The sequence below is a fragment of the Amblyomma americanum genome, chromosome 3 (assembly GCF_052857255.1).
Source record: "Amblyomma americanum isolate KBUSLIRL-KWMA chromosome 3, ASM5285725v1, whole genome shotgun sequence".
In the NCBI taxonomy this organism is placed as follows: domain Eukaryota; kingdom Metazoa; phylum Arthropoda; class Arachnida; order Ixodida; family Ixodidae; genus Amblyomma; species Amblyomma americanum.
In genome coordinates, this window is record NC_135499.1 from 151,357,780 (window position 1) to 151,372,534 (window position 14,755).

The 14,755-nt window shown below is 46.8% G+C and overlaps 1 protein-coding gene across 5 annotated transcripts in view; it reads left to right on the forward strand.

The window, feature by feature from the left end:
• Nucleotides 1-14,755, forward strand: part of LOC144125184 (E3 SUMO-protein ligase PIAS2-like) — a 129,195-nt gene that overhangs the window by 90,220 nt on the left and 24,220 nt on the right. For all 5 annotated transcript variants that reach the window (XR_013313345.1, XM_077658351.1, XM_077658352.1 and 2 more), the window contains 6 exons: nucleotides 155-260; nucleotides 7,633-7,706; nucleotides 8,186-8,346; nucleotides 8,450-8,622; nucleotides 8,887-9,066; nucleotides 11,635-11,989. Coding sequence is in view for 4 of the 5 variants with exons in the window: in XM_077658351.1 (XP_077514477.1) it covers nucleotides 155-260; nucleotides 7,633-7,706; nucleotides 8,186-8,346; nucleotides 8,450-8,622; nucleotides 8,887-9,066; nucleotides 11,635-11,989 (1,049 nt within the window). In the remaining variant the exon portion in view is untranslated. The remainder of the gene's footprint in view (nucleotides 1-154; nucleotides 261-7,632; nucleotides 7,707-8,185; nucleotides 8,347-8,449; nucleotides 8,623-8,886; nucleotides 9,067-11,634; nucleotides 11,990-14,755) is intronic.

Sequence of the window (14,755 nt, forward strand, 5' to 3'; positions counted from 1 at the left end):
TATAACTGCAGCCTTAGCTTTCTCGGAGTGGACAGGGTTGTGCTGCTTTTTTTGTGTATGTGTTATGGTCTAACTGTATTAGTGGCTGTTGAACTACAGGGCAGAGTTCTTTGAGGTGGAAAAGATTTTTTTTTGTGTGTTTCTGTGTGTGCAGGCGTATGCCTTAGGTGTGTACCTGGTGCGGAAGCTTACAGCAACAACTCTGCTCCAGCGGTTAAGGGCGACGGGCATGCGGAATCCAGACCACACTAGAGCAATGAGTGAGTTGTCATCACCCTAACATCACTGGCAGTGAACCTGGGCCCACTTGCATGAAGCGAGTTTAGTTCCCAGCCTAGTCTTATTTTCAATCTAAACTCTCCTTTGGTTTTGGGGAAACAAAAGGTGCAGTAACTGGGTAACTTCGTTGGTGGACTCTTCAACTGTGCCATGAGTAAAAAAAAAGAACATGAATACTGATCATGAACTCCAGTTTCCATCTACTTCACATTTCTGCGCAGAGACTAGAATGAACAAAAAGCACGAACGCTGACTGGTAACTAAAGCTTGTAGTTGGCTTTTATGGTTTTTCTTCCCTCAATGCGTGGTTGAGATGTTTACTGTCAAGGCGAGCCAGAGACTGCATTTCCCTTTCGCAAAACTGACAGTCTAGGCTGTGGATAAGACTACGGCGCTGCATACTGGACTAGTTGGCTTCGCGCAAGCGGCCTTGGGGCTTTAGAGGACTAGCTTCAAAAATGACTCCATGGAAAAGAAGTCGAAGTCCTCTGGCACCTTGGTACCTAGTGCCATTAACTGTGCTCGTGTGATGTGGGTACAGGATGTGGCATTGGTCGTGAGCTGTTTTGAAGATACGACACACTGTTCAGGCAAATGCTGTACGTCTGCTTTGCTTTGCACAACAAAGGTATTGCACTGATGTTGCACAGAACAGATAGATGCATATATTTATTACAAATGTGCAACCTCATGCAAGGTTCTAAAGGCATGATGTTTTGCTGCATTGTGAAGGGGGTGGGGAAAGAATACTTGTTGATTGGTCAAGTGGAAAAGGAACACTCGGAGTGAGTGGTGGTCAGGAATTCAGCTAGCAGGCATTGTGTGCTCATGCTTGATTCAGTTCCACATACCGTATTTACTCGAATGTAACGCGACTGCGAATGTAACACGAGGGGTGACTTTACATGCTGCCCAGCGGGAAAAAATAAAACCACGAATGTGACGCGAGGCTTAAGGGGGGACACTGGTCTTAAAGCTATTTTCATTATTTCTATGCCAATAATAATGAAATTTAACTATATTGCCCAGTTTTTTGTGCTGATTTCAAATATGCCTTTCTTTTTTTCTAAGCTAGTTATTACCCAAGTTACATCACATTAATTAGTCATTAATTAGAACCTCACTACAATGAAAATGGCTTGGCAAAAATTAATTTTTTAAACATGGCTACATAGCCTAATGAATAGAGAATGCAATGTTCAAGGCAGTTTTTCCATTTTATCCATGTGTGTAATTTAATGAAACTTTGAACATCAACGTTCAAAATGTGCTTGTCAAGCATTCAAAAGTTTGCAAAATCATTAATTTTTGAAACATGATAGGGGAATTCTGTCTTGAACATTGCAACCCCTGCACCTTAAGCTTCCTTTAGCAAAAAAAATTACATCTCTATCTGCTCTAGATGCAGAGATATCATTGTCCCAAAACAGCCGGGTGGCAAGAATTTGCAAATTGAGAAAAATGAGAAAAACCCAAATGGGCCACAATTTATTGAATATTCATGATGATATCTGCATATTTATATTTCCTGGGGGCTAATAAGCACCAGGCATATAGTCTGACTGCTGCTTGTGGGTAGAGTGCCGCTTTTGCAGTGCCCGTTGCACACTTGCAGAAGAGGCCCGTTTGCGCATAGACTCGGTTGTTCGTCGCCTATCCTTCTCAGCCATCCTCTTCCTGTTACTTAGGCCAAGGTTAATGTCCAGCTCGCTGAGTATTTGGGAAGACGCTTGAAGACTGCCTGCATTGAAACGGACAACAGCCTCTGCAACAGCGGCTTGAACCGCAAATAATGATGCATGGCGCTCCTTTGGTGCCAGTGACCATATTAGCGAGTGCAAACTCTCGTTGCTGTTTTGAGTTTTTCCTCGCTGGCAACGCTCCAGCAGCTTTCGGTCTGCCAAGCGCTGATATATTGGCAATAGTGCCTTGCACACATGCAATGGCAAGCTATATCTGTGCTTCGGAGTGGGCTCTCCCTTTGCTGCGGCAGCATTTTGGCAGCACCATGAGCTTGGGCCCATTGGGCACAGGCTGTGATTTGACACATCATCATTTGATGTAACGTGGTGATACGTGGCCATCACTGCCTGCTGCATTGCTTCGACATCTCCGGTGTGAGACTTCAGAGCCCAGCTGTAGTATGCAGTCAACTTGTTCACAAGGTCGCCCGTGAGCTTGCCTTTGCCACTGAGGCTCTCTGTTCCCTCGCCTTTGTGCTTAGCAATCACATTGCGCAGGGCCGTGCCCATGCGCTTTTGCACATGGTTTGTGCAGTCCTCTTTCTGCACTTTTATAAAACCATACACATCAGCCTCCTGCAGTGCCAGAAATGTGCGGCTATCTCCATCACACAAAACTGTCGTGTATCGAAGGCCATGTTTCTCTAATGACCTTTGAAACATGACAAGTGCAGCCTGCACTTCCATCTCGCCAGATTTTTTTTCCGTGTTTTTCTGACACCTGTGGCTGCTCTTCCATGCCTCATACGATAGGTCACTTTCCGTAGGCCCGCGCTTGCACCCCGCACAGAAGTTGCTGAACACAACATAGTCTAGTACAAGTCCAGTGAACAGCTCAATCACTGCGGCCACACCGATGTGCGATGAATGACCCCGGGTCATCCACGAACCGTCGAACGAGACAGCGATATTTCCAGGGTTGTCCAAGTGCAACTCTGTGTAGAGCTCGCGAACGGAACGGGCGCTGTCCATCATCACTTTTTCGGCTGCGCGTGTTGTCGCGGGCGTCAGCTTGTTTTTCATGTAACCTTGCCAGGTGTTACTGTGAAGCCCTCTATGGGAGATATTCATTACTGCAAAGACATCGTTCAGTGCGGTTTGCCGATTTCCCGTACTTTGCATTGCCCGTGCAGCAAGAATATTAACAGTAAATGGACTTATTTTTTGGCTTCCTTGAGCGCGCGGCGAACTCCACGCAGATGAAATCTCGCCGCAGTTCACGCACAAGAGAGCGAGCCTCACGGCTAAACCGTATTCACGATCACCTTTAGAAACGCCCACGTTTCCGCCACACACCTTGCACTTGACGGCACTCAGCAGTTCGGTGAAAGATTCCAGATTCACAACAGTGAACGCAGTATCGTGTACAGTGCCGTTGGAGTCTCGAAGCGGGCGATCGTCGCAGTTGCCGATGAAATCCTGTTTCCTCTGCGTTGCTGAAGTCGAATCGAGAGCTTGTAGCTTTTCTTTAGCTTTCGCTTCAATTTCGAGCAATTCCGAACGCTGTAGCATCCTGGTGTCGCAGCGTATGCGGCCGCTGTGCGTAGCTGTCGCCGAGCTCGTTAGGCTTACTTCGTCGTCCGCTAACGCCGCTTCACCGGCCGCTGGCTCTTGCGCATTATCGGTGCTTTCCGATGATGCAGGACGTGAAGGAAGGTTGTTGACTCGCTTATTTCTTTTCCTCTGACCGAACTTGTGCCGCGAGTGGAATTTAATCGGCGACATCGTTGTGCGTCGGTCTCGCTTCTTCCAACAAAATGGCGCCGGGGACGCGTCTGCCAGCGACCAGCAGCAAGCCTAGCAGACGAAGCATGCGAGAATCCGCCAATGGGAGGGCTCGTTTCAGTCACGTGCTCATATCAGCGAATCGGACCTCGCGCTTTTTTTGTTGTTTGTGCTTCTTTTTCTCCGCGGCCATTCAGGGCATGCAAGCACAAGCGGCGGGAAATTGAAGCGCAGAGAGTCTTCTTTCAAACGAGACCAAGATGGCTGCGATCGGCGCGCTGAGACGAGCGTTCCGCGGAGTAGAAAATGCACCGTTTTTATCGTCTGCTCATGCACAAAATCGGGTGACGCGGTGATTTACATTTCGTAATACGGCAAAAATATTGATTTCTGGGCGACAAAAATTTGTGAAACTGGAGATTAATAGTTGTAGATTCCGAAAATGCCAATTTCGAAAATTCGACTTTTTGGTCATTTTTTGGTCCCAAAGACCCGTGTCCCCCCTTAAGGACGCAAAACAAAGTACCTTTAATAGGCATCGTGGCCAACATGTTTATTCAGCTTACTCTCTTTCGGAGGCAGAGTTCTCGGAAACAGAGTCCTCCTTTTCGCTATCGAAGTCTCCTGGTAACTTCTGCCGTATCGATGTTGTTTCCTGCAGAGAGAATCCATTCCTCTTCATGAAAGTGTGGGCCCACCCACGAGATGCTCTGAACTTCCAATCTCTCGAGCAATGTCGCTAGCTTTCCAATGGATCAGCTCGACACTTAACCCCATGAGACAGTTGCGCTGCTCGATAACAAAGTCCTCCACTTTTTTTTCCAGCTCGTCATGATGGCCGTGGCGAGGCCCACGAAATCCTTTGCGGTCGGGTTCACATTTTAAAAGCCCCTCCCGCTGCAGCTGCCATCCGCGAATGGTTGACTCATTGAGGTCAGGTCATTGAGCTGCCGCAGAATTCCCGACCTCTTCAGCTAACAGATCGCTTTTCGCTGAAAACGAGCGTCGTACTGAGCACAACGCGTTGCCTTCATATGCATTGAATCAATACACCACGATAGACGCCACAAGAACACGACGCGACGACTCGTTGAGCGCGAGGTTGCAACTGACAAAAAAAAACAAACAAAAATGAGAGAACAACGCTTTGACTTTAGATGGATGAGGATTTGGCTTCTGTGGTACCCATGTTGCTAGCATAAGATTGCAAAACTGCAGAAATCGAAACCAAGCTGACTGCTTTGAAATGGCTGCACCGCGGCACAGCTTTAGGCCAATCGAAGTGCGATATTGGATTAAAACGCGAGGGTAGACTTTGAGGGGAAAAAATCTGGGAAAAAACTCTGATTACATTCAAGAATAATAAGAGTGAAATCGTGAAGAATGAGAATGAATTTTCAGTCGTAAGTTATGATCACCCAAGTATACTATCATCATCCTGTTACTTTTTGAGTGGATTGCTGCATTTTTAATGTTTCATGAGCACTGGGCCGTGCTCGGTGCGCTCCTAGCTACGAGCCGGCGGACACATCAAGCCTACGATCAGTGGGAGCTAGCTGGCAGCGTACTGTTGAGGATTCCCTTCTTTGTGCTGTGCTTATGAGTGTTTATGTTGAACCGAGCATGAATGCGTGTTGACTCTGAAAGATCAAGCATTGCTTTAGGGGCGGCATCATACTTGGAAGCCATATATAAATGCAGTTTCTGCGGGTCAGGTGAAGCATCGCAAGCTCGCTCCTGCCTGAAACGAGACAGTACTCATTCCTGGCGGGCGCGAGATGGTGCTATCGGTGCCATCTGCGAGATGTTGCTTTTTTGGTTCGCCATGGCTGCAGATTAGTGGGGATTTTCGATTAATTCTGACTGAACCAGGCAAGTAGTCACTCAGAGTTTACAGTCACAAACTGCAGGCACAGAATCTTGAAGCGTGGACATGAAGAAGTCCAAAGAAATAGACTGCACGATGAAGCAAAATAATGTCACATGCGTCCACTTTCGTGCGGTCCGTGCTGGCAATAGCTTTCGACAGGTTGGGTTGACGTCACACGTATTGTTGGAGCTTTCACAGGTGGCTGCTTGATTGATTGATTGATTTATTTCCACAAACAAGCAGGTAAAAGGTTGTGGTGGAAAACAAGGCGAAAAAGCTGCAAAGACAGCTTGACTGGCCCCAGATTCCATTTACAAAGGCAGCAGCAGGGCAGGAGGGAAACTTATTAAACAAAAACGAAAAAAAAAGAATGAAAGACCAAAGGCAAAATTCATATAACAATTAAATATATGCAGATATGCATGTATATAAAGGTAGAAAGAAAAGGAAAAAAAAAGTACAAGTACAACCGTACGCAGTCATGAGCACAAAAACATTTCATACAGATTTCTAGTGGAACAAGTAAGCACATCGATATTACATCTAGAAAGGTCATTCAGTAAACTGGGCAGCCAGTGGCATAACATTTGCTGACCATAATTAGTACGTAGTTGAGGAGCACACCAAGTCTCGGGAGCTCGAGTTGTGTAAGGGGCTGTGCATTTTGCGAGATTGGCGAGAAAGCTGAGGATGCCAATATTTTTTGCATCTCTTCTGTAAGTTGAGAGTAAGAGGTAGTTTATTAAGGCCGGCAATTTTAGAGTTCTGAGCGCCCTGAATAGAGGAGCGGAATGAAAATCGGGAGGCTTATTGCATATGACACGAAGAACATTCTTCTGAAAAACAAACAGCTTATGAATGTTTGTATTTGAAGTTGTCCCCCATAAGAGACAGCAGTAACTAAGGTGACTGAGAAAAAGTGCATTATAAATGAGCAGTTTTATGGATTGAGGCAAGTACCTGAGGGAATGAGCAACACCTAGCACCTGTGACAGTTTGCCAGCGAGGAAATGTATATGGGAATGCCAAGACATGTCATGATCAAAGTGCACACATAAACATTTGATTGATCGTACAACTTCAATTGTACAGGTGTTAAGTACAATATTTCCAGGTAATGCAGCATTCATATTTTTGCGATGCGGTGGTTTGAGAAATATTCATTAAATTTATTACTTTCTGCTCACTTATGTTTCAAAACGGTGCATGTTTTGGTCACTCTTGTTGCCGCAGCTATCATTTGGTCCAGAAGCCTTGGCAGCAAATTTTTTGTTTGCTATCCCTTTAAAGATATGCCACAGGTATCGTTAGTCAACTGGTGTCAAAACAGAAGAGTGAAAGTGGCATTGATACGTGCATGGTGTTGCAACTTGTGCATATTAATTTTGTTCCGTATGTCATCCTGGTGTACCTTAACCTTATTACTAGTAGGCTTAGTAGCATGTCTAGTGGTATTCTGTTGGGGACATCTGGCGTTGATTGAAGCTTATTACCTTTGTGAAATTTGTGCCTTGTACACATGGCATCAACGTGAACTTGCTTCCAGAAAGCACTTGTAGCTTCAGGTGTTGCAGTTCACTTGCGACAAGTAATTGGTGAAGCTGTCCTGATTTTCCTCTCTTTGTAACCATTAGTGCTACTGTCCAGAGGCCTTGATTGAAAAATTTGCTATGAAAATCATCCCCATGTTTTGTGTTCTGCTGTTTGGTAGAATTTAACTGGCTATCTTTGGGCATGTTATTAATCAACAGGATTGGTAGTGATGGCAACTTGGACTGTGTAGTGAGTGCTGAGGGACGTGGCAGTCGATTCTGGTACATGAGACCACAAAATGAAATGTTGATATGCCTGCCAAACGCTCTGTTTTCTTTCCACGCTGCTAATCTAATGTGAACAATGGGCTGTGCACTGGCTGATCAAACTAATTGCTTGCCATGATCACCACTTGGATGTGCGTGAGAGCTCTATGGGACATAGCAGTTCCTTACTTTCTGGGCATGGGGTACTTTTTTGCAGTCAAAGAAAAGCTACAGCATGACCCAGACTCTGAGATTGCGACAACGAGCTTGCGTGGGTCTCTCATCTGTCCGGTGAGTGGCGTGCTTGACTGAGCGAGTTACTAAAACGCAAAAGTTGCAATTTAAATTCTGTGTGGATTATTTTTGCTGAATACAGTGGAGTCCTGTTGCTTCTGGGAGGATCATTTCGTTTGGCTTCAGCCTAAATAAAATTCTCAGTTAACCCAGTTATTGTGTTAGCAAAACATAGCATTGGTGGTAATTTGACTGAAGCCGTCACGACAAACTCCGGATTATTTGCCCCCAGTTCAGGCAATGTTAGGTCGGCGCTTGGTTTCTTTGTAACAAGGCCTCTATGGGCCCCGATTGTGAATGTGTAGAAATTCCAGACAAACGTATTGGGGGCAGGATCGAAAGGAGCTGTCCAGTAATGTGGACCGAGAATTCATCCGAGAATTCGTGTTGTTCGTACATTCCACTGGTGCGGTTTCGTGCACTTGATTTGTGGGAGTGGGACTCATTCCTTTTCCTTCTCTCGTCTCATGGCGCAGCTGGGCAAGATGCGCATGGCAATCCCATGCAGAGCACTCACGTGCCCACACCTGCAGTGTTTTGATGCCTCCCTCTACCTGCAAATGAACGAAAAGAAGCCGACCTGGATATGCCCCGTCTGTGACCGGCCGGCCAACTTTTCCTCACTGGTCATCGACGGGTGTGTGTCTCCCTACTTAGCCAGCAAACCTGCTCGACATGGGCTATTATTGTATGTTGGTCAACATTTTGTGCCTCTGGCTTTCTTTGGCGGTTCTCTGCAGGCTGTTTATGGACATTGCTACCAAGGCACCGCCCGACTGCAACGAAGTTCAGTTCCATGAAGATGGCTCTTGGTCACCGCTGGTGCCCAAGAAGGAGACTCACCTCATTAACAGCCCCAGTTCCTCTGCGTCGGCATCCACCTCTCGAAGTGCGGTACCTGCAGCACCTTCGGGTGAGCACTTGTCTTTCCACTGTGCCACAGGCAGAGAGTGCCAAGTGAATTTTGAGACAGCTGCAAGCTTTGTTTTTGTGAACTCTTTTTGTGCCATGCTTGATTGGCAATTACATGCTCCTTGTACATCTTTTTTTGTGCTCTGAGTCCAGTGCTTGTGTGCCATGCACTCGCTCTGTTGCTGTGCCTGCATTGTGTGTAATGAAGATGCCAAAACGTTCGATACCTACAACAGCAGTGGTTCTATCTTGGAACTGCTTTCAGCATCAAGAGATTCTTCTGGACGGCCTAACAAGCGGGCTCGGGTGGTCGTCATAGACCTGACGGAATGCAGCAGCGATGAGGAAGAGGATAGTGGCCGGAGTTCAGTGCCCACTCCTGGCTCCCACTTGGATGCGCCACCACCGCTGGTTACTGGCATTCCGCCTGCAGCACATACTCACGGTCAGTTGGAGCCAGCTGTGTTGAAGTGTCTGAGGCACAAGGCAGGTGTTAGGGGTCTTTTTATGTCAGAAACTGCATGCACATGCAGAGGGCTAGTGAATTTTCAGGTAGAATGTCCACTTCTTCAAGCCTGGTCTCTTGAGTACATGTTCAAGTCGTTGTTTTTTGGAATACGAGATGGAAGAGAAATGGGTTGGGGCTGCTTACTGTAGCATGGAAAGCGTGAAGGTAAAATTTTAGGGTTCTAATACTACAGATGTTTGGTTGTGTTGGTGAACTGCTGTCAGATGGAGCACAGTTTGTCAATATGAATAGGGTATGATTAAGCACAAATTTTCTGTTGCGTAATTTCAAGAGCACCATCTTAGTTTGAGCCTTTGCAATAGCTGTACAGTAGACTGCCATTTGAGACTAACTCGGTTAAAATGAATTTTCTAATAAGAACAAATGTGTGAGACCATTTGGTTGGTATCCCATAAAATACAATGTAAAAACAAGAAAAAACGCTTAAGACAGACTGTTTTGCTTCTAGTTTGGTTAAGACGAACTTCCATAGCAACTGCGAACAGCGGCACTTGTAGGGCATTCATGCGGCTTAGTTGAGGCAAGAAAAACTATATAAAATGCTTCTGTGCAAGAAAGTGTACCCCCACCACATGGCCTCTATGCTCCTTCATGCAAAAATGTGTGAATGGTGCTTCGCAGGTGCCAGTGCAGAAAAGGCAGGGCACCCTCGTGTCTGCCTTTACATAACGCAAAGATCTGACATGGCTAGATATTGGCATTGCGCGTACGTCACATGCTGCGCATGCGTGCAGACTAAAACACTCGTAGGCATGGAGTGCACCCGCTTTTGGCTTTAGGCTTAAAATTTGGCCACTGAATTCTCAACTGATGCGGAATCACAACGCAGGAAGGCCATACCCGCCGTGATGGCTGAGTGGTTAGGGCAGTCGGCTACTGATCCAGAGTACCCGGGTTCGAATCCGACCGCGGCGGCCTCATTTTAGTGGAGGCAGAGCGTAAAGGTGCCCTTGTGCTGTGCGATGTCAGTGCACATTAAAGATCCCCAGGTGGTCGAAATTATTCCGGAGTCCTCCAATACGGCACCTCTTTCTTCCTTTCTTCTCTTAGTCCCTCCTTTATCCCTTCCCTTAATGAGTGGTTCAGGTGTCTCAAGAGATGTGATGGATACTGTGCCATTTCCTTTCCCCCCAAAACCATATATCTGCGCGCACACACGGCAGATAGAAAGGCAAGTGATGCACCTACTTGTAGAGTTAACAGCTACAGTGCGGGTGGTGCTAGAGACACCGGCTGTTGAATTGGGTACCTTGGCGTCCTTGGATCCACGGGGAAAGCAAGAATTGGGAAAATAATTATAATAAAAATCCAAGGAGCAGTCACTATGGAAGTGCGAAAGAAAAGGAAACTAGACTACTGCCATTTTCAAGTAGGATAACTTGAGCTTTTTTTATGCCCTTGCTCTTCAGCTCGCCTCCTGCATAGTACATTGAATGCTCGGTTTGCAGTTATCCTCCTGTTCAAAGCCCGTTTTATACCTCTGTTGAGCGTGCAAAATGAAGTGCATTTCAGCCCCTCGAGTGCACTTTATGCTGTGTGGTGCTAAACAATAAAGCAGAGTGCACTCAGGTATGGAAGTGGCAGTTGGCGAAAAACAAAATTTTTAGAGATGGCGATCTGTCAGCGTGACGTGCAGAGTTATTCTCATTTATAGCAGTAGGACACATAAAAATGAACAGAACTTAATTTTCTGCCACGACTGCATTAAATGTGTTGCATGGTAATGGTGAAGCAAGTTGAGTTCCTAGCACATACAGAATCTGAACAACAAACATGGCTGGCTACAGCACCATTTAGTGATGTGCTGTTCTGCTGGTCGCTATCATAAAACCATCCAAATAAAAAATATATGTAACAGGTAAAATCAACTTGTATGCGCGTTTTGTTATACTGTATTACATTTTGTGCCCAAAAAATAACTGCCATTGAGGCTGTGCACTCTGGCCTCAAAGTGTGTTCTATGAATGCACTATGAATGCACAGGGTATTCGCTGTTTTCATATAATACATGTTATTTGGACACCTGGCATGTTCACAAATTTTTTTTTTCTTGGGAGGGGGCACTTCAGGTAAAATGAACTTCTGGTGGTAAGACGTACACACTCTCATGGTCCCTTCAAGTTTATTGTAAAGGAAGTCTGCCGTAATTGAAGCTCAATTGAAGATGGTTTTCTGAAGATTAGCTTCTTCACATGTGTAGATGAAGCGTCCACCAGTAATGACATGGCTCTTTGACTACTGAGAAAACCTCTGGATCATCACATTGTCTGAACTTTGCATCACCTGCATAGAGCATAAGCCTGTTAGCATCTTTTGTTTGCAAAGCATGGACTTCGGTTGGTATTTGTGCCATGCGTCACTTCTGGCATTCAGGTGATGTAAATTTGAAGGAAATGGGAAACGAAAGTTTCAGGGGGAAGTGGGGGGTGGGCTTGCTGGTGCAGCATTTTTAGTTTCCGGACATTGCCATGGATCTTGGTGCAGGAGGACCTCCGACAACTCCGCTTGGAGGCACCCTTTCCCCACCACCTGGGTCATCGCCGCCTTCGTCATCATCGGGAGGCACGGCACCGCTTATCTCTCTCCCGTCGCCATCCTCTTCGTCGTCTTCGTCCTCCTCTTCCTCGTCTTCCTCCTTCTCGAGCATTCTGGGCCCATCATCGGGGCCTCCGCTGGGGCCCTCTCCTCCGTCGTCTGCTCCGAGCGTTCAGCCATCGGCCAGTGGCACCTCGGTGGCTCCGTCCTCCCTTCACTACTCGAGTCCACCCCTGGGTCCCCTGGGCTCAGCCAGCAGCTCGAGCAGCCGCCTGTTGCCCTCAAGCGGACCGGTCGGCTCTGCGTGAGTACCACACTTTGTTTGCCCTCCTTGGTCTTCCAGCGGTGGCAGTGCACCCGCTTGTTTACCATGAAGTCAAGTGGGGTCAGTAAGAGAAAGCAGCATTCTCGTTTCTGTGAGGGCTGAACCTGAGCTCTTGCGTCTTTTGCAGTTAAGCCTTGTTGCAGCAAATTTAGGCCTGTAACCTAATAAGCAATGTCACAAAATGTTTGCCATCCCTTTCAGCCGTGTACGGGCTCGTGCATTGACATCTCATTCCAACAGAGTAAACTCCTTTGGGCTAAAGGTGTACCTTTCACTTGGGCCTAGGGCAGCTGGATGTAATGATATTTTCTTGGGCATACTGATCTGTGACTGCACAATGCTGTTCAGTGTCCACTTGACTGGGTGATTGGGCACATCTGTGTTACATGTTGTCGGCGAATTCGCCACTCCTTCGTCTCGGTGCGGCCTGATGTAACAGTGTCATGCAGTGCACCGTGCACGCAGAATTTTATGCCTTGCATGGCAAAATCCTCTTCGCTTTGTGTGGTTGCGTACACATACAGCAAGTGGGCCTTTTCAATCTGTGATTTTTAGAGCTGCTTTGTGGCACAACCTTACTGATGACCTGCAAGCTTCACCAGAACAAGATGAGCAGAAAAGTGCGCTTTAATATGATAGCACCAAGAGAACCGTGTTTATGTGTAGGCGGCCATCGTTAAAGTGGATTACTCACTCGCTAAATTGCAGCCTGCAGTCTCGTAGGCATGACATGTCTTCCTGATAACGAAGATAAAGACGAAGTGCCAGTTGAGGTGCGGCAGGCTGCGTGGTTGATCGCTGCTCCAAGGCTTCTCTCCTCGCACGGCAGAAGCAACCTTTGGCGCATCGGAGCAAGGAGCACTGTCTTGAAACATGTTGTGCATATGGAACAGACTCTCTCTGCCAATTTGAATGCTGGTACCACTATGGTGATAGTGGAGGAGAAAGTGGTCGTCACTAGAATTGTGTGCTTCTGCTACAGGGCAGCTTGTAGTGGGTGGGCTATGAGGTGCCCCTTTTTGTGTGTGCTTGTTTTACGCACTTCTATACTGTGGACAGACAGCAGGCACAGGGACGATGACTGAGCAGGAAGCACTATGAGTTTGTTTGCAGCGGAGTCTTTAGTGTTGCTCTTTTACTGGACCAGCGTGTTGCTCTTTTACTGGGCAAAAAGAAATGCTTGCATTCTTTTTTTTTCTTTCATACGCAACCGAAGCAAAGGCCATACTTAGCTGTTGTAACAGTCTTCTCTGTTGACCTCATTTCGCTATGACTGCGTATTTGTGAAGATTTAGCATATCTGTGATGTGGGCAGCAAATCACAATGTAAATAACAGTTGTGTGTGGGTCTTAATAGGTTTCTTAGAGGGAGCACGCAAGTTACTATGTCTGCTACTAAACATGACTGTGTCAGAACTTCTACATGTGCCATTAATTTCTATGCGCCCACTGGCTCTTATATTTCCTTCTTACTTTAACAGTAATTTTTGAAGATGTAATGCACCTCAACTTATCTGTGTCATTGAACTGAAGGTGGTTTTGTGCACAGCCTTGCAGAGCATGCTGTTCTATGGTGCGGCTGGCCACAACTTCTAGCACACATTTGTTTTAGCAGAGCTTGCTGCTGCGACTGGTTGGCGGATGCTTTGGGGAGACAGGGGGACAAGGCTGTGATGTACAGTGCTTGTGAGCTTGTGACCAGCCTGCCAGAACAATGCATGATCAAGTTTTTTCCTTGTCATGCCAGGTGGGGAAGGGGGGTTTGTATTTGGGTGGATGGAATGTTATGATGCTGTGGTGACCTATGTGCTTGTGACAGCATAACACTTAGTGACTTGTCTTTTTCTTGGTGATTTAGACGTGGTAGGCCCACCGAACTGCATTGGGAGTTGCACGTCAAATGGGAACTGTGATCCTAACCACGCATTGCACGCCATCTGTTGGACTGCACGCAAGTTCTTCCTTGTGCTTCTGCCTCACTGCTTGCCGTGGTGTTTTGGGACCTGGATGGCAAAATCCTACCTCCTTCCCCCCTTCCCCCTTGGCTTCCAGGTGGTGGATATTTTGACGGTATTACTGGCGTGTGCGGTTGTTGATGCCAGTTACCAGCCGCGCATGCTTGCCACCCCCACCCATTTCGTGTAGGAAGAGAGCACTGTTCCGGTGAGCCCATTACGCCTGTTGCTCCTTGCCCTAGTGGCACTCCCTGTCACCTCCTCTTGTCTCCTGTGCTGCTGCTGCTGCTGCTGTGTCTTCCTCCTTTGCCACTGCTGTCATCTACCTTGTCTTGGCGCTCTTCTACTGCTGTCGGAGGAAGGAGTGCCGCTCTTTTTTGTGCGTGATGAACGGGCATCATTTCAAGTGGGACCTGTGCTTGGAAGTGAAGACTGCCTCTTAAATTAAGTAGAAATAGCTGTGTTTTTGGTAGTTTCCATGGGGCAGTTTAGGTACAGGCATATTGGCCTAGTGTGAGCACAGCCTACAGGGGTAACCTTGTGTGGCTCTTTGCGCTTGGTGCTGGGATGTTCTCATTACTTAGCAATTTTGGGGTTTGTTGCATCCTGCCTGTCTGTATGTGTGTCATATGGCATGTGTGAAGGGTATAAGTGCACATTAGCATGTTTCAGGTTGTGGGGTGCTTGCTTCTTGCATGACGATTTAAAAAAGTAACATATAAAGAAAGATGTGGTTTAGTGTGGTCATTTGTTCAGCCATCCTATGTTTGATTGCATTGGCAGGCCTATT